Source organism: Columba livia, chromosome 15, assembly GCF_036013475.1.
Source record: "Columba livia isolate bColLiv1 breed racing homer chromosome 15, bColLiv1.pat.W.v2, whole genome shotgun sequence".
In the NCBI taxonomy this organism is placed as follows: Eukaryota; Metazoa; Chordata; class Aves; order Columbiformes; family Columbidae; genus Columba; species Columba livia.
The window spans coordinates 12,224,840-12,248,574 of NC_088616.1; the positions used below are offsets into that span (position 1 = coordinate 12,224,840).

A 23,735-nucleotide genomic window follows, 5' to 3' on the forward strand; every position below is an offset into this window, starting at 1 on the left:
TATTTGATGGAAAGTCATTAAATTAGCTCTATTTTGATAGAAGCTGATATTCACATTGGGACTGTTCTATCACATTTTGCTTGGCATGTTTTCAGAGAAGGTAATCAAAATCTCCTCTTATTTTCTGTTTATCATCCCAGCTCTATTTTTATCGGATGACTCTCCCAATTGTCATGGCAAGAGCAGACTTGGTTCAATTTAGCAATACATGACCATAAATACATCAGCAGATTGAATTAGAAAGCGACATGCCAAAAGCAGCTTTCTCTTTCCTTTTTTTTTTTGCATTCACACATCTGACTCAATCACAGATCTCTAATTGAAAAGCCTCAGCAGTGGATTAAGATCATATACATTATAAGGAAGCACGATGCCTCTTGCATGCTGATGACAACAGGCAGGGGCTGCGCTCGGGTAACCACCCCCAACCGCTTTGATCACCCCTGGAGCACACATGGGGGGCAAGTGGCAGAGCAAAGGGGTTTAGGTGACACTGGTATGGGTGTTTATCTATATAATAGCAGAAGGAGGTTGCAGAGCAGAGCTCTGTATGACTTTTATTCCCTTGTATGTATGACTTTCTCCACTAGTTGCATTCAAAGGGCAAAATATTTCAGTCCTTTCTTGCCCAGCAGAACCCCAGGGAACTCACTGGGAGTTTAGGAGGGAATAAAACAAACACCAAGTTTAGCCTGACAGCCTTGATACTAAACCCTGCATCTTTCCACCAGTTAGTAATTTTAGGGCCTTTCTTGTATCCAGCTGGAGTAAATCATCCCCACATGGGATTTCAGCTCCCGTTCTCCATGGAGAGGCAGGATGCCGAGTGCCACCCTGTCACTCCTTCTTCCCTTATGTTCAGTGCCCAGGGACAGGAGCATAAAATAAATGTGAAGAAGATGACAGTCACTTCTCATTGTCCCCGAAGGAGCCTGCCCGCACTTTTGGAGGAGCAGCAAAGAGTCCCCTGCACTCGGGGTGGGGGTTCGCTCCAAAGGACCCCGCAGGAATCTTTAAAAGGACTTGTCGGAGCTGGGAGGGAGCTAGACCAGTGGAGGAAATGCACATCTCCTGCGATACCCCTTTCTCTTCTCCGCGGGCACAGAGTGGGGGCTCCCAGCCCCTCCCAGGAGCAGCCGCTCCCCTGGCAAAGCACAGACCCCGTGCCGGGGGTGCAGGGGACCAGGCACAGCAGTGGGACCGGCAGCACCGAGGGGCGACAGAGCCGGGTAAGGGCGTTCCTGAGCTTGGGGCGGGGGGCACAGGCATCCCGGGGAGGGGGGCAGAGCATCCCGACGGACGGCTGCTCCCTCCAGCACCGACGGCTTCCTACCTCCAGCCCAACTTTCGGCAGAGTGGGTGGCCCCAGGCTGTCCCCTCCCGGGCTGCGGCACCCTCCCCTCTCGCTGCTCCGCTCCGGCCCCCCCCGGGCGGCAGCCCCGTCCCTCCTCCCCGGGGGAGCGGCCGCGGTCCCCGCCCGCAGCCGGAGGGAAGCGGCGGAGCTCGGGGTGCGCGCCCGGCCCGGGGGGTTGGGGGCTGCAGGCGGAGCAGCACGGCAGCCCGTGGGGAGAGGGCGGTTCATTCCTCTGCCAGGCGGAGAGGAGTCCCTGGAGCTGCAGGTAATCACTGCTGGGGGGGGGAGAGAAGGGAACAGCAAGCGGGGCTGGGGGATCCTAAAGGGATTGGGGGAGAGGCAGGAGGCATGGGGATGGGGCAGGCTGGGGCTTTGCAAAGCGTTTTAGGGGGCTCTCTGGGACGAATGAAGCACAGGAGCCCTCGGTCCCGTTTGTGGCTTCCCCGAAGCAAGCGGCCCCTCCGAGTTTTTTCCTTCTTACGGGGTTTTTGCTGCTGGAGAGCGGAGGGACCCCATCCCGGCCGGAGGGATGGCGGGGAGAGGAGCCGCTGGTCGGGCACGGATCCGGTGGCTAAAGCAGGACAATCCTTCCCGGGGCTTTAAAGCGGCCGCTTGAAAGGGAGGAGAAAGGCACCTGCGGGAGGGATGCGCAGGCACAGCCCGAGTCGCCACCCGCTCGGCGCTGCCCCAGCCCCACCACGACCCAAAAAGGTGGCGGAGCCCCGCGTGCTGCCCAGCCTGGCACAAGGTGGGACGGGGGCACAGAAAACCATGGGGGGGCAGAGCTGAGTGCATGACGCTTCTCACTCCTAAAACACGGGAGGGAAGGGCAGGGGGTTGGGTGTGTCCAAGGACGGTCAGCAAGAAGTGAATGGTCAAGGTCAATGCAAAGTCCTGGGAGTCACCATCAGACTGGGCTGGAAGTAGCACCGCGTGTCCGTGTGCCTCGCTGGCTTATTGCAGCTCCCAGCACCTGCAGAACCGAGCACGGCTTGTTCCCTGTGCCCGGAGCTTTGCACTGGAGGGCAGGGGAAGAACAACCCAGCTCAGGCGTTTTGAACTTGCAGGCTTGTGTTGGGGCAGACTACAGACTTTTTATAGTTTAGGAGGGGAGGAGACATGCAGGTCACACCAGGCAGCCAGTATGTAGGTTGCTGGGACCAGTCTGTCAGTGCTTATGTTGGGAATCCCAGCTCCTGAGGGACCCTGTCACCAGGTCTTCGTGGCTGGGGTGGATCTGCATGGCTGGTGTGGGGTGGGTCTGAGTCAGAGACCCCACATCTTAGGAGATGCCCCTGAGGTTCCTCTCCTGGAGCTGCTTCGCTTTGTGCAGCAAGAGAAGCCGTTACTGAGCTACCTGGGGCTCCCACCTGGAAGGGGATCCCTGAGCCAAGGGGATCTGTGGTTGTTCCAGCTCTCCCTCAGCCTGGGAATACACAGCCCATGGCTAATGTTCCTCAACTGAATTGTCTTTGAATCTGTCCGGTCCCTGAAATCAGTTGTTGTCAATGGATTGAAGAGAAGAGAGGGGAGAAGAGAAACATTTTGGTAAAACCCCCTGGTTACAGTGATGTGTCAGCACAGTTGTTGGACTTCAGCCCCAGCCATCCCTGCCTGGGTGTGAGCACGGGGCTGTCGGGCTCCTCACTTTCCTCTGCCTGAAGATGCTTAAATCAACTGATCTGGGAGCAAAAGCAGTAGCATGTGATTTACAGGACTGTGTGACAGGACCAGCTCAGCCAAAGTGAGTAATCTCTGTGCATAACAGAGCCTGAAATGTGCCTGGGGGAAAAAAAAAAAAAAGCATTTACCAAATATTTGGCAAAAGCAAGTGTTTTATAGGCTGTTTGTTTGCAAACTAAAAATAGGACCAAGTATCAGGTAACCTCTCTGCGCTCTAGGAAACACTGGGCTGGCCTGAGCAGGGTGGTAACAAAGTGTTGCCAGCTTGAAAATATAGTTCCTAAATATTTTGATAGTGCTAAAAGTGGCAAGCCATTATTCAATTTTGAATTCCATTGATCAGTGTTTAGTAGCAATTCAACCAGTCAAAACAGAAAACCAACTGAGTGCAAGAAAGCTGTTTTGTTCTGTCTTCTCTAGAGGCAAATCAATCATTCTGTGTTTTTTTGAGTGAGAAACACACACTGAGGAATATCAAATGGTACATCTTAACAAGGAGAAAGTTTCTACCTGAACTGCATCCTTTTGCTTTTCTATCCCAGGTGGTGAAATAGGGCAGGGAACGTGGAAAACCAAGAATTTTTTATATGACACGGTGAGGTTTCTGTGCTCTCAGGAAGCTGCTGGTTTGGTGTAAGAACATTATTATAACTGTAAGAAGTTGAAGTAGGTCTTGGCAGGATGCTACGTTTCCCTCCTCCTCCCCCAGAGCCCTGCCTGGGTGTTTGTGTTATTTTGGAGCTGCTCTATCAGGTCACACCAACGCTCCCATCATCACCTCCCTCCTCTCCCCCTCCATGAGCAGCAACCCTCGGCTCTGCCTGCTCCATCCGTGCAAATGCATTTGTTCGGGTGACGAACATTCGTCCCCAAAGGGGCAAATTTACTAAAGGACCAGGAGAGTTTTTCTTTGCTTCATTACAGCAAGTTGCTCCACTAATACCTTGCAGCCAACTCCATGGGGCTGAGGGGAGAATATGAAGTTCTGCTGCTACTAATAGTTCTGGGATGCTTATCCAGGTGCTTTTCTCCCCATTATTACCGAAGCCATCTGTTTTAAAAGCATATCTGTCTGGATTACCATTTTATCTATTCCTGCTAGTTATTCTGCACCTGGAAGCGGTAATCTGCCCTTCTGTTGCCATAATTATCTTCACAGCAATAATGTTTGATGCTGCATAAGAGAGAATTATGATTCCAGTAGTAAATAGGCAGCAAGATCAAACCTTGACTCATAAAATTGGGTTTCTTTATGTAATTCCTTCTTGATCCTAGCTATATCCAGCTGTAGTCAGATACAATGCACTTTCTAGAGTTATTTTTGCTTTGCTATTGTAAAACCACAGCCAGGAAGAATTTCGACCTTGATCTGCCTGGACAGTTTTAAGGTTTGTTCTTCCTTATGTTGTGATGACATTTCAGTCACTGATGGGCTGCTTCGTGCTGTCAGATGGATACCTGCTCTTGTGCCCAGCAAAAGCATGTTTGTTCAGGGTAGCTGCAGGAGAAGTTTTCACAAAGGCTCAATATCTTTTTCTAAGCAGAATGGTTTGTACCACAACATCTCTGCTATTTCTTCTCTCGGTTTTCTTGCACAAGGACACAGCCAGCCAGGCTTGTTCAGCTGCAGTGGATGCCTATATATATTTTTTTTTTCCAGGGTACTGCTCTGTAAAAGAACTTAAAATTACACTAGTGATTACTCTGGATCTATGCTCTTAACTCCATCATCCTTTTTGGTTCATGTGTTTTAAGCAGAAAGCACATAATTTATAAAGTATACCCGTATGAAGTGTTGGAGATCAAACACAAACGTGAAAAAAATCTGGATGAGATAAAGTCCCCTAGATGTTTTTATTTTATTAATCCATTAATTAAGAATACCAAAACAGGTGTATAAGATATCAGTCAGCATGCCTTAATTATATGTAGTCATCCTTTGTTGAGGTTCATAGTCATTAACTGCTCTAGTGGCAATATAAGTTCAGGCAAAATTGTGCTGGTGAGCAGCAAGCTATCTGCTAGACAGAGGGAAAATCTCCGATGCCCACCAAAGACGGACAGTGAAACACCGTTTGGCAACTGTTTATGGTTTTTTTGTTGTTGCCATGCCATAATGAATCCCAAAATACCGGTGGCTACAAAGCAAAGGCAATAAGGTTTCAATGGCTTAGTGGCTAAAGCACTGAATAGGGACTCTGGAGACCTGGGCTCAGCTTTTAGGTCTGGATGACACTGTGCACGGCACATCCCCAGCTGGAGTATGGGAGCTGTTCACATGATGGCAGGTCCTTGCTGGTGCTGCCAGCCTGCAGGCTCTCGCCAGAGGAGGAAACTAAAGACTTTGCATGAGAGCCTTAGCAATGTAATACTAAAGCAGCAGCCTGAGGTGTCACTGGCTCCTGGGGACAGCTCAGCAGCAGCAGGGGACCGTCATGGTTGCTGTTGAAGGAGCCTGCAAGAGCTGCGTTCCTCCATGGAAGACACAAAGGTTCCTCAAGAAAAACCTGTGGGTGCATCAGGAATTTGAGCAATAGATGTCTGGAAGAACCTGAGGACGTTGGCAAGCAGGGGTTTTGTGCAGTAGGTTGTCTTCAGGGTGAGAAGAACTTTGAAGGTGCCACATAAAGGAACTCCTCTTCCTCACTACTCCTCCCAAGGCTGGAACTCTAAATGTGGTGAAAGGAGCAACAGGCTTGAAGAACTTGCTGTGTAATTTCCACAATCAGCAATTTCAAGGATATATACTGGGAAGAAGGAGGTACCTTTAGAAGAAGAATGTCCATTCTCATTTTTTTATGGCACTAGGATGAGAGGCACAGGTGACACTGTTTCCTGACCTTCCCCTACAGAGTGACAGCTCCGGTTCTTTTTACTATCCTCCTATTTTTGAGGTTTCAGGACATTTTTTTTTCTTTTTGGCCCAGCCTGGGTGTTGCTGAGCTGGTCTGGACTGCTCTTGGAGATAAGAGCCTTCCCAGTCTCAGTATGATACTCTGTCGCAAAGATGCAGTTCCATGAATATGAGTTTATAAACACCAGCTGTCCCATCACACCACCCATTTCCTTTATATTCTTCCCAGCTGGGTCACGCAGCATCTGGGTTGCAAGCAAATTCAATCTTCCAAACATCCAAACCCTTGCAGCCCAAGAGGAGTGTGGTGCTGCTTTGGCGTCTCCCAGATTTCCCCTATAAATAGTTTTAATACAACTTTGTAATTTAAATTTAGTGCCAGAACAGAATGTAAAGGTCTATTCTTTGACCGGAACTTGAGCTTGCCTTTTGTTACGTCAGCACTAAGTGTAGTCCTATATAATTCATCAGGACCATGGTCTCAGCTGACCTCTCCCTGCTGTCAGGGACAACCACGACTCTTGCAGCGAGTCCATGGCTGCAATATTTAAACCCCAAACACCGCAGAAACATATTCAGAACCTGCAGATCCCACCTGTCCCTTTCTCATCTCCATCTTCCAGCCAGCATTTGTCTCAGCTTTGGCAGCTCTCTCAGCTTTACCATCCCAGCCACCCTGGATTTCTGAGTTCTCTGGTACATCTCCTTCCAGTCATGGAGTTACATGTGAGACACCTACTTCCCATCTGCACATTTCCAAATCAGAACAGTATATTTATGATTACTATGGGTAGCTGGAGGGACTTCTACTCTCACCCACTGCAGTTTTTCTCACCCAAAAAGAAAGCACAGAAACCAGCTCATGGAGGTGTTTGCATTCCTCTTGGAGATGACTCTTTTGCATGTTTACATGACACTGAATTTTGCTTTTGCTTGAAAGGCATGGGTGTAATGTGGGTTGGATGTTTTTTAATCCACACTCATGCCCCCAGCTTATTATGCAAAGCCAACCATCAGGCAATGGGAACAAAAGCTGATGGGTACATCTTCCTTGAGCATCTTCCCCACAGTCTGCTGCCCAGCCTTGGCAGAGATCTTGGGACAAACTGATGTTTTGAATCTTCACTCTTTTGTAGCAGATGCTTTACCTTTTTTTTTTATAGTGGAAAGCTTTATAAATACCTACTAAACACCCCAGACAGAGGGAAAAAAAATATTTGTGTGAATCAAGCATGCCACAGAAAGAGCGCTGGAAATTTTCAAGCCTTTTCAGGTTGCCTAATAAAATATATTCGAACACCAAATCTGTTCAGCTGTCTGTGTCCTGAAGCTACCCACTGCAGTTTGGATTTCTTGCAAAAGAAAGGTGTTTCTTAGACAAATACACACTTCAGGTTAAGAGGAGAGGAATTCAGGAAGACTAGCAGAAGAATAGTCTTGAGAGATGGAAAAGGAACAGCTTGTTCCTTTCCATTGCAGTCTCTTCACATCTGCGTGCACGTGGCTTGACCCAATGGAAAAGTGTTCTCAGGCATGGTCCTTTTTGTCTTGGAGTTCATTGATCCTTTTTTTTCCCTTGCGTTATGTCAATTGTTATGGAGGGTTCGGTTTCCCCACCTACACAGCTGCTGATGTTCCCTGGAGGTTCTCAATTGGTTGTGCCAGGCAGTAAGTGGCATTTGAATATATCAAGCTGAGACTGTTTCTGTGTAAACACGGAGACCTGTGAAACATCACAGTGGAGCTTTAGATACAAAGAGTCAGGTACTATCTTTGGTTCTGGATTCTAAAAGCACCTGGAGCTTGTACCGGTGAGTGAGACGGTGCTGAGTCAGACCCTGAGCCTCTCCAGGCACCTTCTGCTGGTGACAGGGAAGTGACTGAGTCACCAACCCTGGAAGCATTATATTTAAAAGATGTGTAGATATGGTGCTTAGGGATAGGGTTTAGTGGTGGACTTGGCAGTGCTGGGTTAACATCTGGATGTGATGATCTTACAGGTCTTTTCCAACCTGAATGACTCTATGAGAGCAGAATTGCATCAAATTGGAATTCAAAGCTTTTGGCACAAATGCCAAAATGTCTGTGCTTTCCATCTGATTTGTACGTGCTATTTGGTCAGAGTCTTTAAAAAATTGTCTTCTAACATTTTTTGTGCCAGTTTTCAGACAGAAATCTAGAAGAAAAGGTGGGTTCTGGATTTGTGTATTTTTGTGCAAGCTGGGACACAGAAGGTATTATCCCCCTTGCTCCTTGATTTCACAAGAGAAGAAAACGTGTGTATGACAGGTTAAGGAGAGCGAGACAGCCGAATGGTAAAGTTTGTTTGCAAAGCAGCACAGGACATATGCAGGAATTTCTCATCAGTGGAGGAAGGACTGGACTTGTTACTAGCAGGTTTTGGACTCCAATGGTAAACTTGTCAGGGTGTTCAGACTCCTCTGCAGGAAAGCTTCAATGAAATATGGTGGCCGTAACCCTCTCTCCTCTCGCTTGCATTTCATGATGGGACACATGTTGTGTTACTGCTGTGCAGCCCCCCATCCTCACAGTCACACAGAGCCCTGACCCCACTGCTTGGAGCTTGTGAAAATTAGACAGATACCACCATCTAGGGATGAGCACTTGGACTCTCCCATTGTGTGATTCCTTTGTTCAGGCCTTGATCTCATCACATGTGCTAACTGCATAATTCAAATACAAATTCTGACTATAGATAGAAAATTAAATCATGTGTAAAACTTAGTTTACTTTGAATTTACTCTTTCTCTCTTTTTCTTCCTTTCTTTTTTTCTTTTCTTTCTAGGAACAAGATGCCCATGAAGTTTAATCTCTCTTAGCCCTAAAAGAAAAACGGAGGAGTAAAAGTTATGGATCCTTTATATTTTTCCAACACATTTAGCCCAGAAGCAAGTTCCAGTGATGTGAATTCCTCACTGCTGACAAACGTGACAGAGAATGGGACACTCTCAGAGCAGGCTCCATTCAAATACATCCACAAAGTCCTGATTCCCATCTGTTACCTCCTCGTATGTGCAGTTGGACTCAGTGGCAACACGTTGGTCATTTATGTGGTTTTGCGCTATGCCAAGATGAAAACTGTCACCAACATATACATCTTGAATTTAGCCATTGCTGATGTACTCTTCATGCTGGGCCTGCCCTTCTTGGCCACCCAGAATGCCATCTCCTACTGGCCTTTTGGCTCCTTTTTGTGCAGGCTGGTTATGACTGTAGATGGTATTAACCAATTCACTAGTATTTTTTGCTTGACTGTGATGAGCATGGACCGCTACCTGGCAGTAGTTCATCCCATTAAATCAACCAAGTGGAGACGTCCCAGGGTGGCCAAGCTCATCAGTGTGACTGTCTGGACAGTCTCGTTCTTGGTGGTGCTTCCAGTCATCATCTTTTCGGATGTGCAGGAAGACTTTCACACCTGCAACATGAACTGGCCAGAGCCTGTCAACATCTGGTCAGCAGCGTTCATCATTTACACATCAGTCCTTGGATTTTTTGGTCCTTTGTTGGTGATCTGTCTCTGCTACTTGCTGATCGTGATTAAAGTCAAATCTTCAGGGATCCGAGTTGGGTCTACAAGGCGCAGGAGATCAGAGAGGAAGGTGACCAGGATGGTGGTGATCATTGTAGTGGTCTTTGTGTTTTGCTGGCTCCCATTTTACATGATGAACATTGTCAATTTGATATTTATACTGCCAGAAGACCCTGTGTTGGTAGGGGTGTACTTCTTCGTGGTGGTCCTGTCCTACGCAAACAGCTGTGCCAACCCCATTCTTTATGGATTTCTTTCTGACAACTTCAAGCAGAGTTTTCAAAAAGTCCTTTGCCTCCGCAAGGGCAATGGTGTAGAGGATGGTGACCCCATTGAACACAGGCAAGAGAACAGCAGCCGCTTGCAGGAATCAATGTTACCCCAGAGAAATAATGAAGTCAATGGACATATGCAGACCAGCAAGGTCTAATGGCATGGTTTGGTACCACAAAGCACTTGTAGACCTGGAGAACTTGAGGACTTAAAGGAGAGACAAATTCATAGCAAAGCTGAAATCTGGAGACTCACAAGCTCAAATGAATGTACATAGACTTCTCTTCAATCTTCTCCCTTTCCCAGCTAAAAGTGTTATGGGATATACTGGGCTCTGTGAAGTTCTTACGGTGTTTTAGCCAAGTCAGATGTGTGTTACCGCTTTTTGTACTCTAGGCAACTGATTTGCTGGTACACACTGCTGGCTTTGTAATGCTCTAATGATGCAAAACAACACTAAACCTGTTCTAACTACCTTATAAAGCTGAGTTCATGGCTGCTTTGCACTGTTGGGATCAGCTCAAAGCAGAAAACAGCTCAGATAATATCTTTGGAAGTCTTCAAGGGGATTTCTTAAAAGAAAAACACTATTTCTTAAGAGGGCGTTTCATACAAAAAAGACCACAGCACTGATCTTAAAATTGTGTATAAGCCATGGTTATAGAGTGCTGTGTAGTCCATTTACATTGTTTTACCATGATTGACCCATAGAAGAGATTCATAGTATTCAGCATTCTTTCAAACACAATAGGAAAGAATGAAAACAAGACTGGGAAAACATTTGTTGAAAAGATTCAATGTATTCATAACACTTTCACATTCTAAACCAAACTGCATATAAAATGTAATGTAACTACTTTATTATTATGTAAGTGACAATGATTGTGAAGTCCTGGAAAGCTGTTGTGTATATTTATTGGTTCTGAATGTAAGTATGAATGTGAATATAAACCGCATTTTCAGAAATTAAAACAAGTTCAATCCCCTTCTGCCTATCCGTTTCATGGCTTCACCAAGCACTGCCAGGCACTGCAGCAAAAAGACACAGCTGAGTCTTTGATGCTTAAATCATTGCAGATGCAGGATAGTTTGGTACGGTAGGACCAAGTACAGGGACCTACAAAGCTCTGTTCATCAGCCACCAAAAGGAAAGTCACTGTGCCTGCATCGTACCACGGCCCTTAATCCAAAATCACAGCATGACTAGGTTTACATTGATTAATTAAGTCATGCAATATCTATGATTTCCGGAATTATCAGGCTGTTCCAGACATAAATCAACTCCCTTATCAGTTCTTGAGACAAGTGGAGTAATTAGTGCAGGCCTTTATGACATCTCTGCCAGCTCCAGTTGATTAGACAGAAGTTCTTCTCCAGTGACAGAATTAGAAAAACCCATTTTAGTTCACAGATCATTTTTCAAGCAGCAGTAATAATTCATGCTCTCACAGAGGGAGGGTGCCCCAGGTATGCAGCATTGGTGGCTTGCTCTGGAGAAGTGCAGGGATGAAGAATTCAACTCAAAATGTGTTGCTGAGTACATCTATACCATGGCCTATCATCAGCCTTATCCTCTGGGCTCTTAAGCACAGGGAAAATTAGCAGAATGAAGAAACCAGAGCATTGTCTACACTAACAGCAAAGCTGAGCAAAGCTGGTTGCTCTACCAGCTATATGACGTATTTGTATTTGCTATGGGAGTAGTAAGACACAGTTTTGAGCAGGGAATAGTTGAAATTCCAGAGCAAGATTTAGGAATCTTTCAGTTCTGGAGAAGGCAAAGTGCTGGGGACCAGAGGGGATGGGTGACATCACTGCCAGTCCTTGCTAGGATTTTCCTAAGGCTGCCTGAGAGAAGGGCTGCTGGGTATCTCAGTCTTCATTTTTAAGATAAATCATTTCACTTGGGGAATATGAAGGATTCCTGATAATCTTGAAGCAAGTGCACACAACAGCACTGAAACCTTTGATACGCTTGAGACTGGCAGCACCACCAACAGAATTAAAATATACAAGGAACTATAGTCTCACACTTAGCCTCTTATATTTAAAATAAACTTATAGGTGGTGCAGAGACTCATGTATGATGTGAAAAGATTGCAAGATGGATACTCGTTTGCCAGAAGAGAGATGGAGGAATTTGGAGTGAGATGAAACCATCTGCAGACTTGGAATAATGGTTTGAGGACAGAGGGTAGGTAACAAATGCAAAATGTCCCTCCAGGTATTTATCCCGGGATAGTACACCTCTTTTAGACATCTTCCAAACTGTAGGTGTATCAGACCCACAGGGACTTTAACAGAAAAATAAAAACACATTGCTACAATAAGTCACACATTTAGAGATTCAGCAATGTAACTAGAAGCAGATGGAGGAACTAACTTCAAAAGCAAGGAAAATAAAAAACCTCCTCAGTGGGTTAGGTAAGAACACAGAAGAGCTGAAGAATACTCACAAGACTAACACGAGTAAAAATTGGCAGAGTTGAAATATTGATGATTTCTGGATAACTTCTTATTTTCTCTTCAGGGAAAAAACCAATATTCATTTCAAACTTCTCTGAGCATGGGAGATCACTAAAGAGGTGTGATAAATGAAGATTCAGAGTTTTATTGCTCTGTCACGTTAATCTGGTGCAGTATCAGGAGACACCAGTGTAACAATAATCTGGTGCATCAGGGATACTCTGGTTTTCTTTCCATGATGATTTTATAACATGCTGGAAAGAAAAGCCAACAGCACTTTGTGCCAATACACTTCATAAACATTAATATTGTGCTACCAAAAGCATCATCTTTTACCGTAGAGGGAGAGGTTTAGTGCAAAATACGAGCTCTTTGTGTACACAGTGATATTTCTCTGTTCTTTCCTCTGACTCAGAGTCGGGTCAGCACGTGTTGTGTAGAGTTACTATGCACTAATCATCTACTGGTCTTCAGCCTTATGCTACAGAGTTTGTCTTCACTTTCCTCTGATAAAACATTCTGGACAAAGGTTGCAATTTATGCATTGAATGAAACAACCCCCAAAATCGTTTGCCTGTCCTCAAGTAATCTGGTTGTTGCTGTGGTGGTGCACCCTAGCTAGCCCCAGAGCTTATTCCTACCCCAAGACTGAAGAGAAGTGGAGCAAATCAGCACTGACTTCAGTGTGAAACCAAATTTCAGGTCCATGATGAAGGGTTATTCCTTGCTAATCACTTTTTGTTCTTTTTTTTAATGATTCACTTGATGCTCTGACCACAAGTGATGATCAGAAAGACACAAAGGATGCTGTGAAGTGTGATCAAGCCAAGGATCCACTTTCTTTTGATTTCAAAGGAAACTGGTCTTGATGAAGCACTGAAGATTAACTCCTTGCAGGAGAGAATGGCATCAGAATCTGAAAAAACTCAGAAGTTTTTGAGTTTCTTTCTGATTCCTTTCCTGACTTACAGCACGGGAGCTGGGCTTGGCTTCTATTAATTTGCCATGAAAAAATAAATAAAACATTTTAAAAATGTGTGCAGCATTTACCCATGAGATTGAAAAAAACCTTTCCATCAGGCTAATGACTGATTTGTTTTCTAATTTAAAAAGAATCAAAACTAATTTTATTTACTAAGGAGACAGTAATGGTCACGCTCCAGTGAATGAATAAATGTGCATTTCAGAAGGAATTCTTATTTGCAAACACATTTAAATTAATGCAATATGTTCCCATACAAACAAGGGAACTAATGAGGAAGGGATGACTCTGTTCTGTCACACACTCTCTGTAAGGAAAACATGGGCTCATGCTTATGGTGTCAACTCGGGACTCCACAGATCTTGGTTCAGTTCCTCGTTTTAATGTCACAACATCGCAGGCAGGTTGTGATCTGCAAAGTTTTCTGCCTGTAAAACTAACTCAGTGCTTCCTTTCTCACACCTGTCCTACGTGGCAGAGAGATTTGAAAGTCCCATCACAATGTGTGTGTGTTTGTTGCCAGCACCACAGAGTTTATATCAGTTTCGTTGAGTTCTTGTAGGAACAGTCACTTTTTAGGAAAAGGATAAGATCTGGTGCATCCATTGTTTTGTCTCTGACATAAGCCTCTGTTCCCTTATTCAGGCGGGGTTTCTGCTGGTAAAAGCTGTGCTAGATGGACAATCAGGTGACTCTCACTGACAATGCATCTCCAGAAAATGTGCAGCTTGCTCTGTGCCCTGTGACCCAGTTTGTCATTACACTCTCCGAGAGGGACCACTTTGAAAGAAGATTGGGTTTTAGTCTGTCTCTCTTGGGGCAAAGAGAATTAAATAGATCACACAAAGCAGGCCTTGATGGACCATCCAGCATGTTAACATACCATCCATCAGTGGCATGGCCAGGACGGTGACACTAAGCGGTGCTAAACCATACCCTGTGAAACCCAGGTAAGTACTCAGTGTCACAGGCACCAATCATGCAATGCTCGCCAGGCACAATATCAATTAGGCAAAGAGAATATGAGGCAGATAACTTTTGCCAGCACTTAGGGGTAATATACATGTGTGCAACATAGGCTAGAAACGATATTTTTATTTTGGGAAGAAAATGCATGTGATTTGTACACAGTGACAGGAAAGGAGGAATGAAATCTGGGTAAAGCCTTGGGAAATCACATCACTGAAGCACATGAAATTGCATTTCAGCATACAGCATTAAGCAGGGTCTTTGGCATCATGAATGCTGAAATAGAAATGAAACCCCAGCTGCCTGTCTCAGTCCTTCTGTAGTCAGACTTGCCCCTGATCTATGCTGTGTCTTATCTGTCGTGGTCCATGTTCGATCACACTCAGCCTCATCCGCAATTTCCCTCCCTATCTCCGAGCCATGGGCACATTTCTTGCCCTCGACACAGACCTACATGAGCAGCGTGCTGCTTGGCTTCACACGTCGAGGCATCTCACTCAGACCTCCTCAAACCCCTTTGCTTGTCTGAATTAACAATTTAAAAGAAAAATAAATCCTTTCTTTCCTCCTCCCTGCAAATCACCAGTATAGCCAGGCACTTTGGGCTTTTACAAGATGTTTTGCATCCCATGTCAATGCAGGTTTTATTCTTCAGCAATTTGTTTGGAGCTTTGCTACCATCCTGTCTGTCGGGGCAAGGTCACTCTCACCGAAAGGGCCACAGCACCCAAGACCTTCAGCGGGTGAGTTATCAACCTGTGTCTACCAGGTTGAACGGTGACTGATTTCAAAGCACAGCCAGGGGAGGGACTCTGCCCCTGTTTTAAAACCAACCATGACTTATCTAAATAGTATTGATTGATTTTATTCTCTGCTGGTTGCTAATGACTGGCAAATAAATGACTGACTGTGCTGTGAAAAGACAGAAAGGATTATAAAGCGGTAGCGTGATCTGTGAGAAATATCTCATTTCTGTTGCTAAAGTAACATAAAAAAAAAGGCAGCAAATTGTTTTTTTGCCAAAATCTCTTTATATACATAAAAAAAATTAGGCATGCTCCTTGTTTGCATTAGAGCAGAATCTCTGTTGAAATAGATTGAGCAGAGGACACAGCAGGTTTTCAGCCAGACTAACTCATCTCCCTCTCAGCCCAGGTGTGCTCCAAAAATATGGGGCTGTTCCTTATCAGAGAAAGCCAAAGCAACCGAGTCAGACTGTATTTTCTCCTGCCCTTGAGACAATCCAGAGTAACTGCTCAAGCCAGTAACTGCTCAATGGTCCTTGGGGGTGTCACTGGAAGAAAAGCATGACCATTCTAAGCCACCATCATCAGATACCACAACAGTCACAGTTTCGCTGGCTGCCTGATGCACTCTCTTTTAAAGATACAAAACATAGTGGGGAAGAAAGAGTATAAACTGAAATGGTTGGGTCTTGCTCTGGCTAGACCTCAAGGCTGCACTCACAACTTCACTAGTGGCTGCAAACAGCAGGAATTACTGACATGTACTCACTGAGGAGCAAGATCAGTCTTGCACTGCAGTCCAGGAGTGAGAAGATATTTTCTTTATGTGGCACAGTCCCTCTTACCTTCAAGTGCTGGGGAGGAAGAGAAGCAGAGATCAGTTTGGCCCCAGCCTTGCTTCGGTGCCTTTCAGAGAGTTACAACAGCTGCAAATTGTCCCCAATTGCAGCGCTGATGTGACAATCAGAAAAAGAGAAGCTGAGAGTGGATAATGACTCTTTAGATGTCAAACAGCTGCAAGGATCAAACAGCTCACATAGTAAAGCTGAAGCCTTGTAACTAATGCCAGGTACATCTTAGGCACCTGGTTTCAGGAGTGCGGCTGCAACGTCTCACCCATGCAGGCCCTTCCCTGCCACCGTGACCTCTTTGCCTTTCCGACATTTCAGTGAAGGCCAAAGGTACTGGACATGATCAATGACTGTCTCCTTTCATTTAGCAGAAGGATGACAGTGAATAAATGCTACCTGCAATTAGATCATCCCTTTAATGAATTAAACCATTAAGAAAACAATTAAGAGAGGTTTAAGGGGTGCAAGACACCTGAGACTTGCAGGTCCATCTCTGGCTGGGTGACCTTTGCCAGCTGATGCTTCTAATTGGAGCAATTATGCATAGCTTGATGAGGGACAAAAGGGCTTGCAAATTTAAAGGGATGGCAGCAACAAGCAGGGTAATGTCTGTAATGATGGGTGAAGGAGGAAGGGTGTTCTGGGATACAGGGAAGGTTTTTGTAGATGCTTTGAACTGTTGAAAGAAGGAATTATTTTAGTTCTATCTGCAGTCTGGTTCAAGGCTGGGAAGAAACCTGGCTTAACACCTTTTCCTCCTTCCACATGATCTATTTTCCTGCCACATTAAAGAGGACTTTGACCCCATCTATACATTTCTCATGGGGGATGATGGGGATTAGGTTCCCTCCTAAAAGCCCAAGCATGGGAGATGACTGTAAAAATTCAAACCTGGGGCTGTCAGGTAAGCTAAGGGCTGTGCTTCAGGACTACCTGCTAAAGCAGGCTTCCAAAGGCTGCTTGGTTAGGAACAGAAATGGATTATTAATTTTTCTCTCCATCCACAATGACAGAACAAAAGAGAACATATTTCATCTCCTTGGCCACCATTAACCATTTCAAGCTGAGCCACAGCATTGAAATGCCCCTGTTGAGGCAAAAGGCATTTATTTATGTGCGGCTGTTGTTCTCCTCAGCCTTTTGCTCCACTGCAAGCGAGATTTATGCTCTGAAGGATGATGAGAAGGGGCATATTATTAATCATGTAATCCATCATCTACCCTGAGACCCTGACAGAAGAGGTCCCACAGAGATGCTAACTCTGTATTTGCTGACTCCTGAGATTGCTCCAAGGAAGCTGGCTGGTTTGCCTTCACCGGTTGGCAAACCACGGGCACGTGAAGTGTCTGTTGGCACTGAACGCACCGGCCACATGCAACAGCAAGAGGACAGGGCTGTCCTGCTGGGACCTCTGCCCTATGGCCACCTGGGCCACCTACGGCTGCCAAAAAGTTGGCCTTGGTTCCACCTCACCTGCCTGGCTGTGGGTGGCTGCGGGTGATGCAGCAGCCCAGGTGAACCTTTCCTGAACCCGCTTCAGTCCAAATCAGACAAGCTAGCAAAGTTTTCTTACTTAAACACTCACCTGGGCTTAAATTGGCTCTCAGATTTTGTTTTTTGTGTGTGTGTATTTCTCTCTACATTTATCAATTGATAAATCAGTGCTCTCACAGCTCTTGGTTACACAGTAATGGTGATGGATAGCCACTCTCTCCACCACTCCTTTTGTGGTTTTTTTGTTTGTTTGCTTGGTTGGTTGGTTTTTAACCCAATTCTGAATACTTTCTCGTTTTCTCTCCCTTTTGATCATGCACTAGAGTTTGGCTGAATGATCAAAGTCAGTGCATGGTGAATTAAGCTTTCTCCTCAGGTCATGTCCATGCAAATCAAGTGCAGCAGGAAATCTTTAACTTTGAAGAAAAGAGAATTTGTCCCTGAGGTCAGTGAAGGGGAGTTGATCAGGGGAATTTTAGCAAAGTTTTTTGGTTTGGCAACTTGGAGGGCTCATGGACTGACACTACCTTGGCCAACGTAAGAAAGCGTTTGGTCTTTACCTGAAAAAGATGTAAATGAGAGAGCATAGCATGAGGGATGGGGGACGGCAGCGAGACAGGCAGTTCTGAGAGCTCCTGTGGCTCATACGCATTTCAGGTTTTCATCTCTTTCTTCTCTCTCTCCACACAGCCTGTGATTAACATCAGCTGCCTTCCCTCAGCTCATTCTGTATGTGCATAGTTTATTATGAGGCATGTCTTGAGACTCTAGGTAACAAAACAAAAATGACTGAAGCCCGCTGCCTCACAACTCAGTCGTGAGGGGGTTATTTTCCATAGACATTTGTGAGAGTTGGGGAGGTGGTGTGGGAGCCAACATTTTAACAATTCCAGCCTTCTCATGAGGGCACTTTTGGACTTCAAGATCTGACTCATGAGGTGCAATGCAGTTGTAATTTTGGGATGTCTCCTTACTCCAGCATCCTCCTTGGTGCCTGAAAACCCAGTTCAGGGGGAGTGGCAGGGCTGTCTCACTGGCATCAGTGTGTAACTGCTTGTGGATTTCACCACCCACTTATCCTGATTTGATTTATGAACTCAGTCAGGACCATTCTCTGCCTCAGAAAGAAAAAGGACTGTAAGAAATGAAGATGTATGGCAAAGAATTAAAATCTGGCCTCCTGTTAGCAGAGCAAAGAATATTTCTCTCCTTCCTCTGTAAAATTTGATCATATTTGGAATTAGCCAAGAAAAGTTTTATCTGAAGGGAATAGTGAGGCACCTGAAAAATAGGCTGATTAAACTGAGGTTAAAGCCAGGAGTGCAGAAGTTGTGTTCCCCCTGTCCTTGTGCACACAGGGATGCTGGTGCAGTGTGTCTGACCTTTGTGTGGGGCTACTCCTCCTAAGCTGGTGTCTGAGGCAAAGCTGAGATGTAAACAGGCAGTAGTTGTGCTTGTACGCTGAGGTTCCAAATTTTTCCATCCTTCCTACTGACAATCAGCCTCAGGAAAGCATCAGAAATTGATCAGCCAAACAGCCAGCTCACTGTCAACCCAAAGTGTTGAGCTTTATTCCAAATCTGCTAACGCCTGAGCTTTGAGTGTGCAAAGCTGTCCTCGATTCACCTGGGACAGAGTTATTGTTCTTCCCAGTAGCTCATATAATGCTGTGTTTTGGATATAGAACAAGAATAATGTTGATAATACACTGATGTTTCAGTTGTTGCTAAGTAGTTAAGGGCTTTTCAGCTTCTCATGCCGTGTGAGCTGCACAAGGAGCTGGGAGGGGGCACAGCCGGGACAGCTGACCCAAACTGGCCAATCGGGTATTCCGTACCAAATGACATCATGCTCAGTATATATTTGGGGTGAAGAAGAAGGAAAGGGGGTGTGTTCAGAGTAATGGCATTTGTCTTCCTAAGGAACTGTTATGAGTGATGTAGCCTGGGTTTCCTGGAGAGACCTGAACACCTGCCTGCCCATGGGAAGCAGTGAATGAATCCCTTGTTTTGCTTCACTGCATGCACAGCTTTTGCTTTACTTACTAAGCTGTCTTTATCCCAACCCATGAGTTTTCTCACTTTTACTCTTTTGATTCTCACCCCCATCCCACGGGGGAGGAGTGGGTGAGTGGCTGCGTGGTGGTTAGTTGCTGTCTGGGATTAAACCATGACAAAAGCTGCTTGTGCAAGGGCTGTAAGCTCATTTTGGGGAACAAGAAGAAAGCCACTTTTTGCCCCTTTTACTGTTTGCCTTCTAAGAGAATAGGGAAATACAAGGAGGGTTCTCGCCCACATAGCCATGCACCTGATACCACTTGCTATTGCACGGAGGAAACTCATTCTTGCATTATCCTAATGGTAGAAACTGTCTGTCCCCCTTTGATTCACTTTCAGCCCTGTTTCCTCTGGTCCCAAGTGAACATTAATCTTAATTACGTCTCAGCTAACAAGCCTCTAAGAGTTTATTAAACACGCTTTTGTGTTCCCTAATTGAAAATCTCAGCACAAAGCATTTCAACGCTGCTTCTGACTCTGACGTTGTGTTGACAAATTGCCCCGAGAGGCTGGTGGAGGGGGCAGGGGATGGGGCCACTGCTCCTGACGCAGCTGTTTCACTCACCAGCTGCTGTTGTGTCTGCCAAGAGAACTGACGGAGAGAGCTGGGAAGTTGGTCTCAAACACAATGGTCCTCTCGGGAGGACGGTGGTATCTGAAACAGCAGACATGGAAACGCTTGATGTGCACACACAGCCGCATGTGTTCACTCAGTGTCTCTGAAGAAGAAAGGCAGGACTGCCAGGGACCATGTGAGTTGAAAGGCTCTTCACATCATGAAACGTGTCCCAGATTCTGCAGTTCCTGGCAGGAGCAGTGATGTCCTGCAGTGAGCTGAGGTCTTTCTTCTAGGAGATTTCTTATTGATTGCACTTGCTTTGCCATTCCTCCAGGTCAGAGCCGGGGCCAGAGACACCTACAGGCATTCCCACACCTTTCCCCAGTGCCCTCATCTCTCCTGCAACTTTGGCCTTTTCTTTCATTCTTCTCATCCTTGGAGTTGTCTCACCTCCATCTAAATCCTACTGTCCTGCCCCTTGGAAGGATCTGCGGACCTGACCTGGGCTATGTAGGGAGCTTTGTCACAGCACCAATTGCAGTCACACTGTCACATCATGTACTACAAGATTTTATACAGAAGGTTAGTCTCAAAGGGTATAATTTGGGTTCTGGTTTTGAACAAGGGCCAAACCTACCTCACCTCTGCTCCCACTACCCTGAGTCAGGATTGGGACCATAGGTGCCAGAAAACATCTGTTCCAGTGAGAAACCTGCCAACATTTTTGTTGATGATGTTGCAATGCATCATATTTAATGAATATATTTAGGAAAGTTTTCAGTGCATCAGTGTTCAGGTAAGATAGCCAAATGACCTTTCCAGCAATCAGCTCTCTGGGGAAATGGTTTCGTAATGAACGCCTGTCCCCAGCCGGGGTTGGAGGAGGAAGCACAGAGGCAGCTGCAACCAGGAGCATACGTAGGGTCTGTGTCCCACCCCAGGGAGAACCCAGCCCCTGGGTCAGCCCTGTTGGGCTCTGAGGCATCATCTCTCCAGCATGGCCCAGATGAAGCAGCTCAGTGTAAATGTGGCAGCTCTTTTCCTGGCCCAGGGTTGGTTGGTTGGTTGGTTTGTTCGTTTTTGCTAGAAGCAGCTCTGCTCCTTGCAAGTCTCCTCCATGGCTCCTGCAGACCATCTCCCCTGGTGCTGTGTGGTCATCTCCCCATGGCATCCTCTTGTCCTGAGAACACTTTGCTCACACTTGAGTTGTGCCTTCAGATCCTCCCCTTGCTCTTTTTCAAAAACCTGTACGCTTGGGGAGACATGGGTTTCCCCAGCAGCTTGGTGGTGGATTTCTGAGGAGCCAGGCAAGCTGACAGCATCTCTGAACACTTTTCATCAAAACATGTCATGCTTTGACAATGACTGACAAATTCAGATGAAAATCTGTCCTCCCAGCCAGCCATTCCCAGAAAGCAAGACACAGAAGCGACACTCCCCAACGCAGTTATTTTTTTTATACATTTCAAATCCAGTCACTAAGCCTGAGGGACTGACTGACATTTTTAATATCTCGGCAGACAATTCTTCAAATTAAGACTTCCTATTCAGATTTAAATACTCCTTTCTTGGCCAACCCTTTGATTCATTAAAGTATCGCAAATGTTAGCTCTCTCACTAAAATCGAACACCCACTTGCACGTGAAGGTTGAGGAAACCTTGCCCTGTGCCCATTTGACCTTCACAAGGTTGCAAAATATATAATCAAAGAACAAGCAGAGCCTTATTTTTACTCCTTCCCTCTTTGAATTGCAGCTAAATGCAGTCTAACTTCCAAAATTAATATTGCTTACACATGCCTTAGTGCAACCTTCCTGGAACCACCACAACCATAGGAATCCATCTGTTAAACCCACATCTCTGTTCCTTGAGGCTTTGCACACTGCTGGCCCAGGGACTGTGATCTCATCAGGGTCCAGACATTTTCCTGCGATGCATGGTCCTGCACAGCCTTGATACATGTGGCAGCATCCTTAAAAATTGCAAATCCATGGTTTTAGCACGTGCAAATGGTTCCTTTCCCCTGGTCCTCCTAACTGCCCATCACCTTCTGCACCAGAAACAAGGCAGAAGTTGCTCTGTTCATACTGCTGTGGTTTGTTCCCAGAATGGCTTATCCAGCTCCACCATCTCGGTTACCCGAATTATCTTTGTTGGTCACCTCAACCTGCACTTTGTTTTCATGTCACATTTATTCCTGCACAATTTTGCATTGTTTGAATAACTCAACCTAAATCCAGCCTTGTTGCTAAGAGATGGATGATGCTCTGTGGTTCCTGTGTTCTCTCTCTCTTTCCTGCTGTACTCTTCTAACACTAAATCCTCTGTATCTCTTCATCTTTCCCTGAAAAGCCACTGAAGGTGAAAGCTTTCTCGACTTGTTCTCTTACCATCTCTATCTTGAGCCTTTAAGCTCTCCATTCAGGTTTCTGGCCTTGAGCTCTGAGTTGTCCCAAGCATCAGATGTGTCCTGTTCCCTCAGACTACTCTCCATTTCCTAGGATGATAGCCATGATCTGGGAACGACCATCAGGGACAAGCGTTTCATTGCACCTTTTAGTATAGTTAGGCTGTCCCTCTGCCAGGCAGACTAAGATGCAGACTGTGGATCTGGGGTTTATATTCGTTGTACAAGTGAAGACTGTATGGATGGGAGGTCCAGGTGCGCAGCCATGGCTGGTCCAGAGCGTCAGCCATCGGCATCCCTGCCTCAAAACTCAGGAGGAATATTTTGGGCCTCGCCTCCCAGTGCTCCAGTCCCACCATGTCTTTCTGTGGAGAGTATGGAGAAAAATAGTTTTTCCCTCCCAAGGTCTCAATTAACTTACGCCTCTCCTGGTTTTTCCCAGCATAACATCCTCTTGCCTTCTTGAAATCTGAAATAGAAGTGTTGTGTCCCTGCCCTGAGAGTTAACAGCGTGCCCAGAGAGCACAAGCAAAACCAGGAGATGAAAGGCCCTTAGCAACACCACACGGAAGGTCCAAGGCTGCAGGAGTCCAGGTCCATCATCCAAGTTCACCACCTCTCCAGCATAGACAGCACCTTTCCGTCTGTGTTTGGTCATCATGGGTATCCAGTCCATGAATCAATAACCACCACAAAATAAGGAGTGGGATCAACGGAAACATATTTACTGGAATTAATAACATGACGCATTGCACAGGCTCTTCCCCCAGCCTCGGATTGACGTGGATGAGTCACGGCCATCACGGACGCTTCGGGGCTGCAGCAGCTCCGCACAACGGGGGAGATTGTGCACGTCGTGCCCCGACTGCTCTGCAAAACTGCTGCTAAAAACAAGCAGAACAAAGACAGGCAGCACACGCCATAGCAGCGGCGTGTCAGGAGAAGAAATGCCAGCTCTGAAGAGATGTGATGACAGTAGGTCCCATGGGCAGAGGGAATTAATTGTGCGGCTTTCAGAATTAATGCGACCGTTCTGCATTGCTGTTAAGCCTCACACTACAGGCTGCATTCACTTTCTGTAGCCACATGTGTGAATCCAGTCCCATATGCCAGGCGATAGACAGGTCTGACAGGCCCACATCTCAGCCTTGCAGATATTTTATTTTATGGTGTGCATGTGCCTGGCTACTCCAGACAGAAATAAGCACAGCAAAGTGTCATTTACATCAAGTAAATTCATGTCAACAAATTGTATTTGGATTACTCCAACACCTGTAAAATTTTATGTGGGGGAAATGCAATCGCATCATATTTGTGACCTGATGTAGTCATGATACAAATGTGGAGCTGAGCTGGAATGTACTGACCAAGCCGAACAATGTGAATAGGGGGTTTCTGTGCCCCTGAAATGTTTTATTGGCAGGGTAACATCAACCTACCTCCCACTCTGGGCTCCGTGACCAGGTTCTGCAATGCTGGTAACCAGC

At 45.9% G+C, this 23,735-nt stretch overlaps 1 protein-coding gene and 1 long non-coding RNA gene across 4 annotated transcripts in view; one reads left to right on the plus strand and one right to left on the minus strand.

Annotated features, from left to right (window-relative positions):
- The window catches only part of LOC135575511 (uncharacterized), a 20,801-nt gene extending 19,330 nt beyond the window's left edge, over nt 1–1,471 (minus strand). The window contains exon 1 of the long non-coding RNA XR_010466381.1: nt 1,334–1,471. This is a non-coding gene — a long non-coding RNA (uncharacterized LOC135575511). The remainder of the gene's footprint in view (nt 1–1,333) is intronic.
- On the plus strand, nt 880–10,701 carry SSTR5 (somatostatin receptor 5). 3 transcript variants are annotated; one of them, XM_021290474.2, is made up of 2 exons: nt 880–1,229; nt 8,698–10,701. In XM_021290474.2, the coding sequence occupies exon 2, from the start codon at nt 8,762–8,764 to the stop codon at nt 9,872–9,874; it is 1,113 nt and encodes a 370-aa protein (XP_021146149.1). In that variant the 5' UTR covers nt 880–1,229; nt 8,698–8,761; the 3' UTR covers nt 9,875–10,701. The 3 variants fall into 3 exon arrangements, with proteins under 3 accessions (XP_021146149.1, XP_064887350.1, XP_005504600.1); XM_065031278.1 differs by lacking the exon at nt 880–1,229 and adding an exon at nt 1,427–1,619; XM_005504543.3 differs by lacking the exon at nt 880–1,229 and adding an exon at nt 1,679–3,098.
- Nucleotides 10,702–23,735: the final 13,034 nt, after the last annotated feature.